Genomic DNA, 18,607 nt, shown 5'->3' with positions numbered 1-18,607 from the left:
GGGCAGAGGTGAGGGCGGGCCCCCCTGGAGCTCACAGCGGGAACGGGCCCGGTGCTCCCAGAGCTCACAGCGGGAATGGGGCCGGGCCCAGCCTCATCATCGCCTGGAGCGGGCACCGGGACCGGGCCGCTGCTGCCGCCTCCTCCGCCGCTATCAATGGCGCCGCTCCGGGTACCCGCCGGAAGGTGACGTCACGTCAGACGGGTTGAAGCCGCGCTGGGCGGTGCTATCCTGCGCGCCTCGGGTCAGGGCGCCGCCATGTTGACTAAGGGCAGGGCAGGGTCGCCTCCGCTCTGAACCGCTGTTACCGGGACATCGAGAGGGATCGGAGCCGGGACCGGGGCGGGGACGCGCCTCGTTGTCTCAGCACGCAGAGCCCGGCCCTGCCGCTGCAGCACGGTCACACGCCGAAACGGCCGCTCCCATCATGGCGGCTCCCCCTTGCCTACACCCATCATGGCGGCTCCCACCCCTTTCGCCACACCCATCATGGCGGCTCCCTGCCCCCTTCGCCACGCTCCTCATGGTGGACGCCGTCGTTGGTGCCCCCATGGCGGGGCTGCTGCTTTATTGGGTCGAGCATCGCCGCGGGGCGATGCCCCTTCCCGGTGCCGCCGCCGCGGCTCCATCCCCCGGGGGGGTCGCACGTCCCGGGGTCACGCGGAGCTGGGGGTGACGCGGCCATCACCGCCGTCGCTCAGCGCTGCCCATTCCTTGCGCTGGATCGTCCCCGTCTTCTCCTCGCGGAACTGTGGCCGTTGCTCCCGTGGGATCTTCACCGCGTGGTGCTGCGGCAGCGCCGGTGGCACCGCCCGCGCCCGGCGGAAGAACCCGGCCTGCGGCACACGGCATCACGGCTGTCCCGGGGACCGCGCCGCGACCCCTGCGCCCAGCCCCAGACGTGCTTGGTGCCCGCCGTGAGGCTCAGAGTGACCCGCACCAGCACAGCCCCGTGGCCCCGCACACAGACCACGTGTACGCACACACACACACCATACGCATGCATGGGCTGCACAGCCACCACGTGCCATGTGTTGTAGGCTGGCATGGAACAGGGTGGGTGGGTGCCATGGTATGGCATAAAATGGAATGGAAAGGTTGGGTGAGATGGCATGACATGGCATGGCTGAGTGGCATGGCATGGGCTGGCAAAGAATGGAATGGCTGGGTGGCATGGCATAGCATGGGGTGGCATGGCACAGCTGGCATGGCATTTCTGGGGTGGCATGGCAGGGGTGGCACAGCACTGCAAAGTGTGGCACAGCACAGCGTGGCACAGCATTGTGTGGCACACCACTGCATGGCCCTGCATGGCACAGAGTGACACAGTGTGGCCCAGCGTGGCACACCACTGTGTGGCCCAGCACGGCACAGTGTGGCACAGCACCCCCAGGGGACCCCACACCTCAGGCAGGGGCTACCTCTTGCTGCCAGACCCTATCCCTGCCGCTCACCTTCCAGAGCCCGGCCACAAGCAGCGCCAGGAGGAAGACACCGGCCAGCACCGCCAGCAGGATCACCCACCAGGGCACGCCGCCCGCCACTGCCGCGCTGGGGTCCAGGTAGATGCTGACGGGGATCTGTGGAGGGGACAGGGGTCAGCGGGATGGGAGGGGGGGTACGGGGGGGTAGTTGGTCCAGGTGTGGTGGAGCTGGACCTTCACCGACGCATCCCTCAGCACCAGGTTCTTGATGGAGGAGGTCACCGAGACGCTTGCGCGGATGATGAGCTCCACCGAGGTGACAGCCAGGAACTCCTGCAAGGCGGGGGGGTGAGCACCGGCCACATCCCTGTCCCTATCCCTGTCCCCATGCCTGTCCCAAGGCTTCCACCTCCAGGAAGGTGCCGTTCCAGAGGCGGCCACGGGCGCTCAGCATGGCCGCGCGCTCAAAGCTGGGCAATGGGCAGCGGAATGGCCGGCAGCGTGCGGTGCCCTGGGCACAGTCCTGTGGAGGGAGTCAGACAAGACACCAGCAGGGGCATCGCAGGAATGGGGTACCCCATGAACAGAGGCACCTCAGGCCAGGGTTACCCCATGGTACCCTAAGCAGGGGTACCCCAAGGATAAGTGCACCCCCTGAATAGGGGCACCCCATAACCGGGTTCACCCCATAACCGGGTTCCCCCCTCTCACCAACGTGACATTCCTCCTCCTCTCGGCGGCTGCTGGCACCCACCAGGCCCCTGGCGTGGACTGCTCTGGCTGCCCCTGGGGCTCCTGCAGGAGAGGGGGGATAAGGCTGCGAATGGGGTGGGAGCAGCAGGAGCCAGGCAGGCACCGGCGCGTCCCCATGGCAGCGGCCGTACCAGCGCCAGGCGCAGGGGGTTGGCGGCAGGGCTGCAGGGCAGCCCCTGCCCCGGGGCCACCACCAACTCCATGTGCAGCGGGTACAGGAGCCACTTCCCGTTGGGGAGCTCATGGGGCCAGAGCAGCGTCAGGAAGGCTGAGCCCAGCGTCTTCACCGACTGGCCCCGGTTGGAGACCTGGGAAGTCATGGCATCAGCAGGGCTGGCGCATCAGTGAGTGCAGGGCGGGCGGTGGGGCTCCCCCGGACGGGCACTCACCGTCACCTCGAAGCGCACGGCGCTGCCCACTTGGCTCTCGTGCTTTACGGCACTCTCCCCCCGCACGGTGCCGCCAAAGAAGAGCCGTGGGGGCACCGCCACGCTATGGGGACAACGAGGGAGGGGGGGTCAGGGCAGGGCCGGGGGTGGTTCCTGGACCCACATCCACACTATGGGGACAATGGGGGGTCCCCACCTGCACTCACCCGGTCACTGAGAGTGGCAGCTCGATGACCACGCGTGCACGAGCCACCACTGGCACCAGCCCTGGCTGCTCGCTGATGCTGTGGAGAGCAATGGGGGTTTATGGGGGGGGGACATCACCCCAAGTCCTCCCCCCGTGATGTGCCCATGGCTACGGCTCACGTGGACAGCACCAGCTCCACCGCCAGGTCTGTGGTCTGGAGCGTGATGCCTGAGGTGCTGAGGATGAGGAAGAACCGGACCTGGGGGCAGAGGAAGGGTGAGAGGGGCAGGATTGGGGGGCAGGACAGGGGGAGCAGGATTGGGTTCTCAGGGGGGCTGCACCCACCTCGGCCCCGCGCCGCAGGGGGTTCCCCAGCTCACATTCCACACGGGAGCCGTTCTGGTTGGCGAGACACAGCACCGGCTTCTCCTGGGGGACAGAGAACTGAGCCCCCCGCCCCATAGCGACCCTCCCCCCAGCACCCGCATGCACACCGTGGGCTGCCCCTCATCATGGCGCAGGGCAGAGTAGGGCAGCTCGGGGGGGAAGGAGGCGCTGAGCAGCGCCTCGTGTGCGTCGTCCCCATCCCGCTGCGGCTCTGCTGGCTCCGAGGGCTCATTGGTGACGTGGATCTCCAGGGCCACGTCCTTCTGGTCGCTGATGGCGAGGATGGCGGCACCATCGTCCCCCCTGCAGCAGAGCCACTGTGAGACCCCCCCGGGGTGTCCCCGGCACTCTGTGGTGTGAGCACCCACCGTGTCCCCCCCCTCACCACGGCAGTGGCAGGAACTCAGCATCCCCAAGGCGGGCGCAGAACTGGAAGTGGAGCTGGAGGTTGCTCTGGCAGATCTTGTCATCCCCACAGCCCTGCTTCAGGAAGTGAACCTGGGGACATGGGGGCAGAGGAATGCTCCAGGCAATGAGACCCATGGAGCAGGAACAGGGATGCTCCAGGTAATGGGACCCATGGAGCGCAAAGGAGGAATGTGGCCAGTACCCACCTCAGTGCGGTGGCTGTTGGGCTGCTGTGGGCTTAGCACAGGTGACAGTGGTGGCAGGACTGAGGCCCGGCGGAGCCGCGCTGAATCCTGGTGCAGACGCGTGGCCCCACCTCCATGGATGCCATAAGCCAGGGTCATGGTGATGGGGCGCAGCTTGTCACGGATGTTGTCCTGTGGGAATGAGGGTGAGGGGAGCCATGGAGGCACAGGGTAGGGTGGGGTTGGCATGGGAATATGGATGGGGATGGAAACAAGGATGAGGTTTACAGTTGAACTCAACAGTCTTAAAGGTGTTTTCCAACCTAAATGATTCTATGAAGACGGAGGTGGGGATAGGGATGATGATGGGAATAGGGATGCAAATAGGATGGAGATGATGTGGAACAGGGAGGGGGATGCAGATGAGGATGGGGAAGGGGATGGGCTGGGCCCCACCTGGAGCTGGAAGGTGGCAGTGACGCAGACCCGCGCCTGCTGCCGCGGCAGCTCCACGATGCCGGAGAACTGGTGCTCAGGGTCCGAGCTGCGGCGGCTCAGGAAGACACCGCGGGGAGTGTGGCCGAGGCGCCGCCGCTCCGCGTCCGCCTCCAACACGTACTGCAGCGCTGGGGGCACAGGGACGGCCGCAGTGCCAGGCGGGTCCTGGTCCTGCCGGGGGACGGGGTGGGGCACAGGGACTGCTCCCCCCGGCGCTCACCGAGGCGGGGGCCGAAGCTGCCGGGAGTGGCTGTATAGCTGAAGCAGGCGCTGACGTCCACGCTGGGGGGCAGCGAGTGAGCCGGGGGCCACTGTAGGGGTACAGATGGGTACGGGGGGGGGATCGGGGGGTACCCACCAGACGCCCTCCTGGTGCCGGCAGTTGCTCTGCTCTAGGTCGATGTTGGGAGGGTCCAGTGTCACATTGCGGGAGACGTGGGCGACGGGGCGGGCTCTGCCGGGGAGAAACGGGGGGGACAGGATGGGACACCACCACCCCCCCCCCGCCCCGGGCACCCCGAACCCTGCACCGGGAACCCCCCAGGCCAGGGGAGGCTCGGGTCGGCGGTAAGGGGAGGCCATGATGGAGGTGATGGGGGTTGCTCAGGGATGTGGTGCTCTGGAATAGGGGTCTCAGGGATGGGGGGTTCGGGATGGGACACCCTTGAAGGGGCACCCACCTGTACAGCACCACAGTGTCCGAGAGGGATCCCACAAGCAGGTCGGGGTAGAGGTTCCCATCCACATCCAGCCCCCCCGAGAGCGAGTACCCGAATGCTGTCACCCCCACAGCCTCCCCATCCAGCACCTGCAACAGGGCCCGTGGTGACACTGGGGAGGCAGACGATGGGCAATGCCCCCCTCCCCGGGACAGCACTCCCCCACACACCTGTGCCGGTGTGGCCGCAATGCCCAGGCTGCTGCCGTGGTAAATGTAGACTTTGCCGGCGCCGTCGAAGGGGGCTCCAACGGCCAGGTCTGGGGGGGGGGGCAAGGGCAGGGAATGGGGTGGGGTGGGGGGGGACACCCCTCTATGGGATGCGCCCCTCATCAGGGTCCGGCCGGGTCCACACCCTCGAAGCCGTCGTGGTTGAGGTCCCCGGCGGTGCTGAGGGCGATGCCGAACATGGAGCCGCGGGTGCCGTTGAGGCGCACGGGTGTGGCGGCGTCCCAGCGCCCCGCGGGGTTGATGTAGACGTAGACTGCGCCCCCGATCTCCTTCTGGCGCTCGAAGAAGTGGGGGGCCCCCACCGCCAGGTCCAGCCACCTGCGGGGCCCGCGGCTCTGTCACTATTGGGGGTGCTGAGGGGACGAGTACGGATCCCCCTTCCCCCTCCCCCCCTCACCCGTCGCTGTTGAGGTCCAGCACGGCCACGCTGTGCCCGAAGGCGGAGCTGAGCTGCTGCCCCGGCACCACGGCCTCGGGCACCAGCCGGTTCGCGCTGTCGCGGCGCAGGATGACGACGGCTCCGGTGTGGTTGGCACGGGGGGCGCCGGTGACGAAGCTCAGCTCCCGCCGCCGCGTCAGCCCCGCCCCCGACGCTACCGAGAACCCTGTGGGGGAGGAGGGCGGACGCGGTGTCGGTGCCGGACCCTTCCCACCCCCCCCCCCCCCCCGCCGCCGCCTCATGCCCTGGGGGTCCGTTGGGTGGGAATGGGGAACTCTGCCCGTGCCTCAGTTTCCCTTCTCTGTGCTGGGGGAAGGGGGGGGGGGGGCAGGATCCCAATTGCCAGGAGGGAAGATCTGGGGTGGAAGAATGTAATATTTGGGGCTGGATCCATGTGTGTCCCCCCCGGAGAGCAGCACAGCCTCCCACCCCAGTGTGAGGCTGCAAACCTCTGCCCCATATGCAGCAGTTGCCGTGCGCGGCCCCCCCACGGAGCCCCCCAAGTCCCCCCACGGGCTCTGTGCACCCCCCCATGCAGAGACACCTCGGGGGAGGACATGCGGGAGATGGTAGGTGCTGGGGGCGTGGGGGGGAATCACTCCAGGCACTGACAGCCCCCCAGCCTAGTGGGGCTCCCCCAGCCCTGGCACCACAATAGACACAGAACAGGAACAGGGGACCCCTGTGGGACACACAGTGTGTGTGGGGGAGCATGCAGGGGGGCAGCCACACATGTGCATAACCGAGCATTCCAGAGGTGTGCACAAGGGGACACACACAAACATGCAAGGGGGTGGTGCTGGATGTGAGCGTGCACGAGGAGGTTCTGGGTGCATGTGTGTGGGGACACGTGGGTATAGGGACATGGCTATATGTATGCATGGGGGGGACGACACGTGCATGGAGACGCAGGGAGACATGTCTGTACTGGGATACATGCACAGAGACGTCTGTAGTGTCTATGGGGACACATATCTGAATGGGACACATCTGTACGGTGCCATGTGTGTGCCCATGCGTGCTGCAAGCCCTGCCGGCAGCTCCACTTCTCTCCCTTCCACAGACACGGAGACACACGGGGGGGGGCACACACCGGAGCACACGGGCCCGGGGGGGGGGGGGGGGTGGCACACGGGCGTTACGAACCCACGTAGCTATTGTGGGGCAGGTCCGCGGCAGCGCCGGGCACGGTCTCGCCGGGCGCCGCGCTCCTGTAGACCACTTGGTCGGGCTCGGAGCCGCCGACGCCGGTCGCGAAGAGTAGCCCTGCACGGGCCGCGGGGACACGCGGTCACCAGGGCCGGTTCTGGCGGCGGCGGGGCCGGCTCGGGGGGGGGAATCCCCGGTGCCGCGCCCGCGCCGCAACCGTCCCTACCCAGGTAACTGTTGGCGGGCACAGGAATGAGCGTGGGGTCCTGCTCCTTCTCCCCCCCCGCCTCGTAGGGGCCGTCGTCGAAGCGCAGCGGGTCCGGGGGACTCTGAGGCAGCAGCTCCACGCGCAGGGTCCCTGCGAGCCCAACGCGGGGGGGCAGCACCCAGGGACCCCCCCCTTCTGTGCATGCCGGGGGCAGCGGGCACCACCCCCCACGGACAGAGGCACGCACAGCTGACACACGTGCACACTCATGTGGCATGCACACACATACGTGTGTGCTTGCGCCCAGCTGTAGCATACACACATCCATATGTGCTCACACCCAGGATGCACACACGTGCATGCACACACGTGCACACACACACGTGCTCACATCCACAGCATGTGTGCTGCCACATGCTCACACACACGCGTGCTCACACCCAGCATGAACATACATGTGCTCACGCCAATTGCATGCATGCAGCTATGTGCTCACACCTGTATTGTGTTCACACACACGCATGCTCACATCCACATGTGCTCACATTCATGTTCACGCCCACATGTTCACGCTCACCCCCAGCTAACCCTCTCCCATACACATCCCCCTGCCCAGACCACGCTCCTACCCGCTCCCACCGGCATTCTCCCCGCTCTCACCCTTCCAGTTGTAGGTGCCGGGTGCTCCCAGCAGGAGGTAGAGGCGGTCGGGGCTGAACGCCGCGGCCAGGCCCTGCTGGCAGGACCCGAACTGCTCGTGGCCCTGCGGCCGCCCCCGGCAGAAGCTCCAGTCACCGCCCTCAGGCTCGTCCCGCAGGTCCTGGCCCAGCACGAAGCAGCGGCCGAGCACGTCCCGGGTCTCCAGCGGCTGCCGCACGCGGTGCCGTGCCTCATACAGGTGCGCGCAGGTCTGCAGGGGGACAGGGGCATCAGTGGGGCCAGGGGGGTCAATGGCATCAGTGGGGCTTGGGGAGGGTCTCAACACTCACCACAATCTTCCCGCCGGCGCCCTGGCTTGACACGCTCACCCCCAGCCACTGGTTCTCTTTGCTCTCCCGCTCCAGGTCCACTGTCAGGGACAGACAGCGTCAGCCCCACACCTACCCCACTATGGGGTTGGGGGGCAAAGGAGGGGGCATCCACTAACCTCCATCATCAATGGGCACCCGCCAGCAGTCGGAGGGCTCCAGGGTCAGGGGGCAGGCAAAGAGCCCCCCGGTGCGGTTGGCACCTTGGCTGGGCAGCGCTGGTGCCTGTGGGGCCCCCACCAGCAGCCTGGGACAGGGGGGACCCCATCAGTGTGTGTGGGAGGGTGGGTCCCTATCAGTGTATGTGTATGGGGGGCCTGGGACATCACTGTTGTGTGTCTATGGGGCACCATGTCCCCTGCAGCTGTCCCAGTGCCCCTGCATTGATTTCACACAGTGCCAGTGCCCACCCAGTGCCAACCGCCCCCGCAGCAGCTGCAGCCCCATTGCCCAGCCTCAGTGCACGTGTGGGTGATGCAGCCCCAAACCCTGCCATTCCCTGTCCCTTGGTGCCGCAGGTTGGGGACCCTAAGGGCTGGGGCTTGCTGCAGCTGTGCTGAAGGCTCCACAGTGGTCTTGGCGGCTTCGGTGCCACCCCAGCCCCACATCGCGACCGGGGGGGGGGGGGCACACAATGGCCTCGGGCCCGGGGCTGGTAAAAATAACCTGGAATTCACTCAAAATAACCCGTCTGCGACATGCCCAAACATGGAGGGAGCTGGCGGGGCCATGGCACCACCACACCGTGCGCCAGTGCCAGCGCTACCAGTGCCAGCCCCAGTGGGACACCGGCACTGGGGTCTATGGGACACGGGGTGGGGGGTCCTGGTGCCACCGGTGCCCGTGCTGGCACGCAGTGTGGGTGTTCGGCAGCTCAATGGCACCGTGGAGGCGGCGGCATCTCCCGGGGGGAGCCCAGCCCCAGCCTGGGGGGGTTCCCTGTGCTCGATGCTTTGGGCCCCCAAATCTCTCCCCCCAAACACCCCCCGGTGCCCGTCCCCTCGGGGGTGAATCTCAGCCTTCCAAAACCCACGTGGAGCAGGAGCCAGTTCCCCCTCCGGTGTCCCGGGGAGTGGAGGGGCGTCCCCGACTGAGCACGGGGGACACGGATCCGATGGGGGGGACACGGACCCCAGTGGGGGGACACAGACCCCAATGAGGGGGGACACGGACCCCAATGGGGGGACACGGACCCGAGGGAGGAGGACACAGACCCCAATGGGGGGACACGGACCCGAAGAGTGGGACACAGACCCCAGTGAGGGGGGACACGGGGCCGACAGGACCCGCGCTGTCCCCAGCCCCGTTCCGAGTGTCCGGTCTCCCCACACTCACCAACCCGCGGGTTCGGGGCTCAGCTGCCGGTGCAGCGCCACGGCGAAGCCGAAGAAGCTGCCGCTGGCACCGTCCTTGAGCACGGCGCTGCCCGTGTCCAGGTTGAAGGCGGCGGCGGGCAGCAACCACAGCCAGAGCGGCCAGAGCCGGACAGCGCCCACCATGGCCCTGGCAGCACCGGGAGCGCCGGCCCCGCCCGCTGCGGTCCCGCCGCTCTGGCCCCGGCAGGAGTCCGGGGATACCAGGAACAACGGCCCGGCCCCCCCGCCCCCGCCCCGCCCGCGGGGCTGCGGTCACCGTTGACACCGCGCGGGGCAGAGGCGGCACCGGGCACCGGATCCCCCCGCACCCGGCATGGAGCTGATACCCCCGATCACAGCGCACTGCACCCCTCCTGTCCCGGGACCCTGCGCAGGGTCGGGGTCCCCCGGAGCGGCTCTGGGGGGCGGTAAGGGGGGTCCCGTCACATTTCCCAGCTCCCGGCTATTTTTATCCGCTCTCCCGGAGCCTTTGGCCTTGTGAAGGCTCCAGGAATAGGAATTCCCCCCCGAGCCAAGCAGGTCCGTGCCGCCTCCCGAGCATCCCCCCCCTTGTTCCTCCTTCCCAACATTCCCGCCGTGGGAAAGAGCCGATCCCTGCTTGGGATGGGACCAGACCCGCTCCCTGGGGGGGCGTTCAGGCATCGGGATGAGTGGGACAAGGAGTTGGGAATGGCAGGGAGCACAAGGGGTTTGGGGGAGTCAGAGCCCCCCCCGAGAACGCCTGGTTGGGAACATTCCCAGAGCGATGAGGGGATCCCACAGGATATGCTGCAGGATCCCCACAAGGCTCAAAGCAGGAGCTTGGAACAGGGAGTGAGGATGAACCCCTCGGAGCAGCCCCATCCATAGGAGGGGACGATGGACACTGGAGCCATGCATGGTGCAGATCCCATAATTCCTCTCGGGACACGCATGGATGCATCCCACCGCCCCAGGGAAGCTCACCCTGCCACGCCCCTGGGAGAGGTGCGAACCCTCCCCCCCCCCCCCCCCCGCTTCTCCCCCCAGCACCGGAGTCTCATTCCGCTACAGGGAAGGACAGGAATGTCGGGAGTGGCGCTGACCGTTATCCTGGCAAATCCCAAACCCCTTCTGCAGGGAGCAGCTGCCCCCAAACCCTGCACAGGTTGGCAATGGCAGGATCCGCTCCTTCGCCGTTCCCGAGGCTGGGAAAGGCACCGATGTGTCTGTGTAACTGGAGTGGGAACACATGGGGTTATTTTTACCCATTCACTGCTTTATCTTTGGCTCAAGCTCCTGGATCCCTCCCAATGGTACAAGTAGCTGAATCCATAGGAAGAATCCAGTATATTCCCTCCACTCCCAGCCAAGGGGATGAGGAGGTCTTCTCCTCCTGCTGCAGCATCCTGAAGCTGGTGAGCTCCGAGATGCTGGAATGCTGCCAGCTCTCCTTTGGGAACGCCGCAGCCCTGCTCCACTGCCAGGAGCTCTTTGTACAGCCCCATCCCATTAGCTGCTGGCGCACAAATCCCAGTTCCCGGCATTAGGACGCAATGTCCGTGCGGGTATTCCAGAGTAACGCCAGCAGGTCTGGCTGGGAAGGAAACGTGGGATTATCTGAGGCCCCTATAGAGCCCTGTATACCCCCACAGACCCCCTATAGAGCCCTGTATCCCCCCCACAGACACCGACAGACCCCTGTATTCTCCCCTATAGACCCCCATATCCCCCCCATAGGCCCCTATAAAGCCCCATAGGCAACTATAGACCCCCATAGGTCCCATACACGCCTTCACCCGCCATGGAGGCCCCTCAGGGGGCGGGCGGCGCGGGTCACGTGCCGGTGACGCGGAGGCCACAGTCACGTGTCTCCGCCGCCATGCTGTCCCGGCTGCTGAAGGAGCATCAGTCGCGGCAGAGCGAGCGGCGCGAGCTGCAGGGTGAGCCCGCCCCGTCCCCATGGCAACCGCGGGGCGGGGAGCTTCTGATTGGCACCGGCGGCTGCCGCTCTGCGCGGGGGGAAACTCCATTGGCTGGCGGGGCTCTCCGTCAGGGCGGGGGGGGGGGGGGGGGGGGGGGGGGGAGGGGGGGAGGGAAGACTGGCGGCTGGGATATTGGGGGCAGGAGGGGGCGGATCGGCAAGGTGTGATGTCACCGTCAGCCGCGGTGACGTCACGCCGCCCCTGTGACGTCACGGCAGAGCGGAGGCGCAGGGAGGCAATCGCGGCCGCCACTCGGCTCACAGAGGCGCTGGTGGATCACCTCAACGTGGGGTGAGCAACGGGACCCCCATAGGGACACTCCCATAGGGATCACCTCAACGTGGGGTGAGCAACCTGACCCCCATAGGGACACTCCCATAGGGATCACCTCAACGTGGGGTGAGCAACCTGACCCCCATAGGGACACTCCCATAGGGATCACCTCAACGTGGGGTGAGCAAAGGGACCCCCATAGGGACACACCCATAGGGATCACCTCAGCATGGGGTGAGCAATGGGGCCCCTGAAGCTCCTTGGGAGCCCCCAACCCTTATCCCCACCATGTGGGCTCCCCCTGAGTCCCCCCAGACCCTTTTCCCCTTTTGAAACAGGGAGCCCCCCAACACTGGTACACCCCAACACTGGTGCCCCTTCACCCCCCAAACCTCCTCCCCAGGGACCCCACTCCCAAATCTGCATCTGTTGATCCCTGCATCCCTATAACCCCCCCCATCCGGGGCAGAGACCCCCCCAAAACCCAGCCTGGGTACCCCGAAAGCCTTTTCCCACCCAAATCCTCTCCTTGGGACTACTCACGCAATGTCCCCTTCCGTGCTCCCCCCGCAGCGTGGCACAGGCCTATGTGAACCAGCGGAAGCTGGACCACGAGGTGAAGACACTGCAAATCCAGGCAGCACAGTTTGCCAAGCAGACAGGGCAATGGATCACCATGGTGGAGAACTTCAACCAGGCCCTCAAGGTGGGGGCCCCCCCTCCCCCCCACTGCCATAGAGCAGGGGGTGTCACCCCATACCCAGGGAGCTGGGATTCCCTTTGAGATACACAGAGGGATGCGGCATCTCTGGTGTCACCATGTGCTGGGGGGGTCCCAACATCAGTGGTTGATGGAAGAGGGGGTGATCCCAAAATCCCATTGACATTCCTCCCCCTTATCCCACAGGAGATTGGTGACGTGGAGAACTGGGCGCGCAGCATCGAGATGGACATGAGGACCATTGCCACCGCGCTGGAGTACGTGTACAAGGGACAGCTCCAGCCACCCTGCTCCTGACACCCCCGGGTCCCGACCGACCCCCCCCCCCCCCCGCAATAAAGGCTGCTTGTGCCGTGGCCCCCTCCTAAGCCTCCTCATCCTCTTTAGCACTAAGCCCTGAGGCCCCTCTTGCTCCAGGACAAAGGGCTCCTTCGGGCCTGAGGCTCTAATCCCCCACCTCCCCCCCCCCCCGCGAGCTCGGCCCCACCCCCCCACCTTGGGGGGCTGCAAAGGGCACCTGGGGGGATCTGTGTGCCTGGGGGGCTGCCTTCAGCACCTCCCCCAGGCTCCACTCATAATGAGAGACCCCAACATGGTGAGGGGTGTTCCAGTGCCCCCCATGCACCCCATTAACCCCCCCCCCCCGGAGCTGCACCCAGCCCGGGGGGAGGGGGGACTTTGGCTGCAGCACCAAGGGAGGAGCAGCCGTGGCCGCCCCCCCCCCCCCCCCCCCCCCGGGTCACTCAAACCAGAGCCACTGCCGCAGCTGCAGGTGCTGCCCCACCGAAGGTAGGGGGAATATAGGGGGTGGGGTCCTCTCTCCACCCCAACCCAGCCTGGGGGACCTGGGGGGCTACCCCATAGCCGCTAGTGCCCTGCCTGGGCAGGGGGAGCTGCCTGTCCCCTGCAGCACCTGGCTTTGGGGTCCCTTCACCAGAGTCCCCAACAGCACCCACTTCTGGGGGCAATGGGGGGGCCCTGACCCCCCACTAAGAACCCCCAGAAGGGGCTCCTGGAGGGGGACACAGCCCCCCATAAGCTGTCTTGACTCGGGGGGTTATGTGGGTTGGGGGGTCTCAGATGCCAAGGTGATGGTCACCTCCCAGTGCAGGGCAGGGGGGGACAGAGTTAAATGGGGGTGAGGGGAGCAGCAGGGACCCCCTCAGTTCCTCCCCCTCGTGTCACTGCTGGGTCCCGGCCAGGCGCTGACACCGCATCCGGTTGATCCCATCCAGACACTGGGAGCCCGGAGCTGGAGCAAGGTGGGTGGGAGAAGCTTCCTCAGCCCCCTTTCCCCCACCCTCCCTGTGTGCGTGTGTGGGGCCTGACCCACCTAGTGTGGGGCAGGGCAGCGACCTTGGGGTGCCCGCCATGGCTTTATGGGCGATGAGCTTGAAGGTGTGGTGCAGAGGGTGACTATGGCGTGGTGTCTCTACTGTTGAGGCTCCAATCCCACTGTCCCCCCCTGCCTCACAGCCCCCATAATGTGGCTGCTGATGGTGCTGGAAGGGGGCATGTATTGTTATGGGTGATGACCCCCATAGTGTGAGGCAGGGCAGTGACCTTGGGGTGCCCACTGTGGTTTATGGGTGATGGGGTGACCGAGGCAGGGGGGTCCCTAATGTAGAGGCTCCAGTCCCACTGCCCCCCTGCCCCACAGCCCCTACGATGTGGCTGACGGTGGCACTGGCGGTGCTGTGCTGGGCGCTGCTGTGGCTGCTGCGGGACCGGCAGACGCTGCCGTCGGTGCAGGACAAGTTTGTGCTGGTGACGGGCTGCGACAGCGGCTTCGGGCGGCTGCTGGCGCGGCGCCTGGCGCGGCGCGGGTACCGCGTGCTCGCTGCCTGCCTCACCCCCGCCGGCGCCGAGGCGCTGCGCCGCGGCTGCCCCGGGCACCTCCGCACCACCCTGCTCGACCTCACCCGCCCTGACAGCATCCGCTGCGCCATCGAGTGGGTGAGCAATGAGGTGGGCGACAGAGGTGAGTGGGGATGGGGCATGAGGCGGGGACTATGGGGTGGGATGGGGTCTGTGGGGCAGGATGAGACCTGGGGGCAGGATCGGAGCCAGGGAGGTCCTGTGAGGTATGGGATGAGGTCCATCAGTAAGGAGCAGGATGGGTGGTCTCAGGAGAGGTGGGTGCTGTAGGACAAGAGGATGGGACCCACCAAGGGATGCTATAGATCAAGACAAGCAGCTCCATAAGGGGGCACAGGGGGTCCCCAGGATTCAGAGTCCCTGATGAGGTGTTGTAGGGCAGAGCAGGGGGATACCAGTAGGGCAGAGGATAAGGGTTGGCTCAAGAAGGGCTATGGAGCAAGATGGTCCCGACTGGTTGTGCTGCTGTGGGGTGTGTGGGGTCCAGGGCAGGATGGACAAGTGGGGGAACACACCAGGGCTAGCGCCCCCCCCTCCCCCCCCCCCCCATGGCACACCCCCTCCAGGTCTCTTTGGGCTGGTGAACAATGCCGAGTGGCCAATCCCATCGGCCCCACGGAGTGGATGGTGCTGGAGGACTATCGCCAGGTCATGGATGTCAACGCCTTTGGAGCCATCGAGGTGACGCTGCTGCTACTGCCACTGCTGAAGCGGGCGCGGGGCCGTGTGGTCAACACCTCCAGTGTCCTGGGCCGCCTTGCAGCAAATGGCGGTGGCTACTGTGTGTCCAAGTACTGCATCGAGGCCTTCAGTGACAGCCTGCGGTGGGTGCTAGAGCCCTCATCACCAGCAGCATCCCCAGCCCCATGGCGCTGACCCCCTGCATCCCGCAGGCGTGACATGTACCACTTCGGGGTCAAGGTGAGCATTGTGGAGCCTGGGTTCTTCAAGACAGCAGTGACGGACCTGGAGAGCCATCGAGGGATCCCTGCGGCAGCTCTGGGAGCGGCTGGCACCTGAGACGCGCCTCAGCTATGGGGAGGACTATTTCCAGCAGTGTGAGTGGGACAGACGCATCCCCCGAGGCCCTCAGAGGGGAGGGTTTGAGTTGAAGGGACCTTAAAGCTCCTCCAGTTCCACTAGAGTGGGTTGCTCCAGCCTGGCCTTGAACACTGCCAGGGATGGGGCATCCAAACCTTCTCTGTTCAACCCATTCCATGTCCCAACATCCTCATGGTGAAGAACTTCTGCCTAAGATCTCATTTCAGTCTCCCCTCGGCAGGTTAAAACCATTCCCTTGTCCTGTCCCTGCAGGCCCTTCTCCAGGTTTCCTGTAGCCCCTTTAGGCACTGGAGCTGCTCTAAGGTCTCCCCTTAAGGAGCCTTCTCTTCTCCAGGATAAGCCAGCCCAGCTCTCTCAGCCTGGTTCCAGGCAGAGCTGCTCCAGCCCTCGCAGCACCGCCGTGCCTGAGACCCCATTCCCTTTCCCCCCCCCAGACCTCAAGGTGCAGCGCTTCATCATGAACCTCATCTGTGACACGGACCTGGCCAAGGTGACGTGGTGCATGGAGCACGCACTGAGCGCCCGCTACCCACGCACCCGCTACAGTGCAGGCTGGGATGCCAAGCTGCTCTGGCTCCCCGCCTCCTACCTTCCCACCTGCATCGTGGACCTGGTCCTGGCCACCATCCTGCCCAAGCCTGCCCATCGCGTCCGCTGACCCCCCAGACCAAGCTGTGCTCCCCCCACAAGTGCTGTCAATAAAAACACCCCCTCCGGTGCCACATGAACCATGGCGCAGCCCTGCGTGCTCAATGATCCACCCACATCCCACCCCAGTGCTGGGACACAGGGATCTATGGAAGCTTTTATTCCCAACCCCAGGCTATGGTAGGGTTTTGGCACGTTGGGTCCTGCAGAGCCCCCCACAGCTCTCCTGGTGTGCAGCAGTGGGAGCTGGGGGGGGGGGCTACATGACCTCATAGCCGCTGCGGATGCCCTTCATGAGACAGCAGGCAAAGATGATGCCCAGGATCTAGACAGAGAGAGGAGAACGGGGTGATGTCCACCTTGCTCAGCCCCATACACCAGGCTGGGGGGGTGAGCCAGCCCTGCACATGGGGATGGAAGAGGGGCCTCAGCCCCCCACATGGGGATGGAAGTGGGGGGCTCAGCTCCATATCCCACTTCAAAGAAGGCGATTCCCAAAGCCACAGGAGCCACTATGAGGATGTTCTTCTTCATCCAGGCTTCGATGCTCTGGAGGCAGCCCTGGGGGGCACAGAGGGGCTCAGGGGGGTGCTGTGGGGACCCTGGGGGGGTCACAGAGGGCTGGGGGTGTCTCACGTTCTCATAGACGGTGGCAGGGCTGGGGTGCATGTTGCAGGATGTGCTGTTGACACGGCAGCAGGACTGAGGCACTGTGTTGTTCACCCGGAACCGTTCGATGCTGCTCCAGTCTGTGTAGTTGTTGGCTCCACAGCAAGAGAACTGCAGAGAGGGATGGTCAGTGGGGTCCCCAGTGGGTCAAGGGGGGGTTCCCACGTGTCCCCCCTCCATCCCGTTGCTCACATTCCTCTGGAGCTCATCCAATGCCTCCGTCAGGGCTTTGTCCTCCCCATACTTGTTCATGGCATCCCAGAGCCCATCCTCGAGCACTGAGCGCACCTGGGGGTGGGGCACAGAAGGGCTGGGGGGGTCAGAGGCGTCCCAGCACCCCTGGATGGGGCCGTGCCCCCCTCCCCCCCCCCCCCCGGCTAATCCCTACCTTGTCCTTGAAGACGTATCCGGCGATGGCAGCGGCGACCTCCACCAGGAAGATGATGCTGAGGAGGACGGCGAACTGTGGGGGGAGGAGGTTGGGGTGTCAGGGTGCAGTGGGGGGAGTCAGGGTGGGTGTTAAAGGGGGGGGTCAAGATGCAGTGTGGGTTCTTGGGAGTCTCTGGGGGTGTCTGGAGAGCCTGGGCACTCACTGTGGTGACCATGCAGTAACTCTCCTTCCAGGGTGCAGCGAGGGAGTCTTGGGGAGTGTTTGAGGGGTGTTTGGGCAGCTCTGGGGGGTGTTTGCGGTGGTCTTGGGGGTCCAGGTGCTTACCGTGGTGACCATGCAGTAACTCTCCTTCCAGGCTCCGCAGCAGCCAAAGAAGGAGATGAAGAAGATGATGATGCCGAGGACCAGGATGGCCACAGGGGTGCCAGCGGCTGAGGCCGTGCTCACCACCAGCGCCTTATCCAGCGCCACCTGTGCGTAGATCCCGATGGCCACAAGGGCGACGCCGCACACCTGGGGGGGCAGAGCCGTTGGGGGGCAGCCGGGACCCCTCCGATGGGGGGGGCACCTGCATCCCCCCTTTGACGGGGGGGTTGTCTTCAAAGTAGGGACCCCCTTGCCCTCCTGTCCCAGGCACGCTCTGGGGGTGCAGTGGGGTATGGGGAGCCCGATCCTGCCCCATTGACAGACACCCCCGGTGCTGGCTGCTGCAGAACACTAGGAAGTCCAGGATGAAGCGCAGCCTTCCCGCCACGGGGAGAGGCTGCGGGGGAGGGTGCCCAGCGCCAGCCCCCCCCCCGGTGCTGGGGGTCCAGGGCAGGGTGTGGAGGTGTCAGCCCGGCCTCGGTTCCCCCCCCCCGGGCCCCTGTTTGTTCGCGGAGCCGGGCCCGGCTGCACAAACACTCCTGGGGAGAGTCGGGGGGGGGGGGGGGGGGCTGGCGCCGGTGTCTCAGTCGCGTCCCGCCCCCCCCCCCCCCCCGCCGCTGGCGGGTGGCCCGAGGCCCTTCAGGGGTGACTCAGCCCCACAGGACCGGGTGGGGACCGGGACGAGTCACTCCCCACTGGGGAGGGGGCGCCAGGAAAGCTCCGGTTTGTGCCCCCACTCCCCGCCTCGGCCGTTGGCGCCTCCTTCCTCACCCCGACTTCCCCAAACCTTCCCCTGACCCCCGCCGCGGGAGCCCTGCAGAGACCGCGGGGTCCCGGTCACCCCCTGGGGGGGTGTGTGTGTATGCCACCCCCCGGCCATGGTGTCCCTGGTACCGCCGGTACCGGCCGCGTTACTCCTGGAACCTACTGATGGCGGCGGGGGGCACCGGGCAGGACCCCCCCTCCCACCCCGGGGTGCCCTGTCTCCCAGCGAGAGGGGCCGCGGCCTGACGTGAGACTGGGGCGGGCCCCGAGTCCTCCTCCCCCGGTTCCCTCCCGCTTCTCTCCTGTTCCCCGCCGGTTCCCCACCCGGTTCCCCCCACCCCAGGCCCCGCACTCACCCAGAAGACGAAGTTGAACACGAAAACCAGGAACTTCACGCATTTCATCCCGCCCTCGACCGCCATGGCCCGTCCTGCAGGAGCCGCCGCTCAGCCCCGGTACCGCTCCCGTTCCTGTCCCCGCTCCCGTTCCTGTCCCCTCCTCTGCTTATGCT

At 66.1% G+C, this 18,607-nt stretch overlaps 4 protein-coding genes across 7 annotated transcripts; 2 read left to right on the top strand and 2 right to left on the bottom strand.

Annotated features, from left to right (window-relative positions):
• Positions 1-653: 653 nt before the first annotated feature.
• On the bottom strand, positions 654-9,609 carry ITGA7 (integrin subunit alpha 7). Of its 4 annotated transcripts, XM_061443005.1 has the most exons (26): positions 9,340-9,609; positions 8,124-8,251; positions 7,966-8,045; positions 7,637-7,886; positions 6,995-7,126; positions 6,766-6,885; positions 5,578-5,785; positions 5,305-5,498; positions 5,121-5,209; positions 4,912-5,039; positions 4,590-4,685; positions 4,452-4,513; positions 4,190-4,359; positions 3,755-3,925; positions 3,526-3,638; positions 3,248-3,443; positions 3,099-3,182; positions 2,933-3,012; positions 2,773-2,850; positions 2,567-2,669; positions 2,309-2,485; positions 2,136-2,219; positions 1,834-1,947; positions 1,659-1,757; positions 1,455-1,580; positions 654-836 (listed from the first exon to the last, which is right to left on the bottom strand). In XM_061443005.1, exons 1-26 carry the CDS (start codon positions 9,501-9,503, stop codon positions 657-659), a joined length of 3,426 nt encoding a protein of 1,141 aa, XP_061298989.1. In that variant the 5' UTR covers positions 9,504-9,609; the 3' UTR covers positions 654-656. The 4 variants fall into 4 exon arrangements, with proteins under 4 accessions (XP_061298989.1, XP_061298990.1, XP_061298991.1 ...); XM_061443006.1 differs by lacking the exon at positions 6,766-6,885 and having other exon boundaries at positions 9,340-9,608; XM_061443007.1 differs by lacking the exon at positions 6,995-7,126 and having other exon boundaries at positions 9,340-9,608.
• Positions 9,610-11,177: 1,568 nt separating this feature from the next.
• BLOC1S1 (biogenesis of lysosomal organelles complex 1 subunit 1) lies at positions 11,178-12,662 on the top strand. Its single transcript, XM_061443022.1, has 4 exons — positions 11,178-11,281; positions 11,503-11,614; positions 12,170-12,302; positions 12,504-12,662. The coding sequence occupies exons 1-4, from the start codon at positions 11,221-11,223 to the stop codon at positions 12,612-12,614; spliced, it is 417 nt and encodes a 138-aa protein (XP_061299006.1). The 5' UTR covers positions 11,178-11,220; the 3' UTR covers positions 12,615-12,662.
• An 855-nt stretch (positions 12,663-13,517) lies between these two features.
• On the top strand, positions 13,518-15,936 carry RDH5 (retinol dehydrogenase 5). The gene is given in 7 exon segments (XM_061443009.1): positions 13,518-13,579; positions 13,978-14,298; positions 14,762-14,785; positions 14,788-15,019; positions 15,089-15,170; positions 15,172-15,253; positions 15,692-15,936. Coding segments are annotated over 6 exon segments (957 nt in total). The 5' UTR covers positions 13,518-13,579; positions 13,978-13,985; the 3' UTR covers positions 15,916-15,936.
• A 114-nt stretch (positions 15,937-16,050) lies between these two features.
• Positions 16,051-18,595, bottom strand: CD63 (CD63 molecule). Its single transcript, XM_061443018.1, has 7 exons — positions 18,453-18,595; positions 17,290-17,478; positions 16,963-17,037; positions 16,767-16,862; positions 16,542-16,685; positions 16,383-16,466; positions 16,051-16,230 (listed from the first exon to the last, which is right to left on the bottom strand). Exons 1-7 carry the CDS (start codon positions 18,516-18,518, stop codon positions 16,165-16,167), a joined length of 720 nt encoding a protein of 239 aa, XP_061299002.1. The 5' UTR covers positions 18,519-18,595; the 3' UTR covers positions 16,051-16,164.
• Positions 18,596-18,607: the final 12 nt, after the last annotated feature.

Source organism: Pezoporus flaviventris, unplaced genomic scaffold (genome assembly GCF_033815535.1).
Source record: "Pezoporus flaviventris isolate CSIRO_AGI_PZ_B2104156 unplaced genomic scaffold, CSIRO_AGI_Pfla_v1 ptg000277l, whole genome shotgun sequence".
NCBI lineage: Eukaryota > Metazoa > Chordata > Aves > Psittaciformes > Psittacidae > Pezoporus > Pezoporus flaviventris.
Note: the sequence above shows the minus strand (reverse complement) of the source record. Positions and strands in the feature narration are given on the sequence as shown.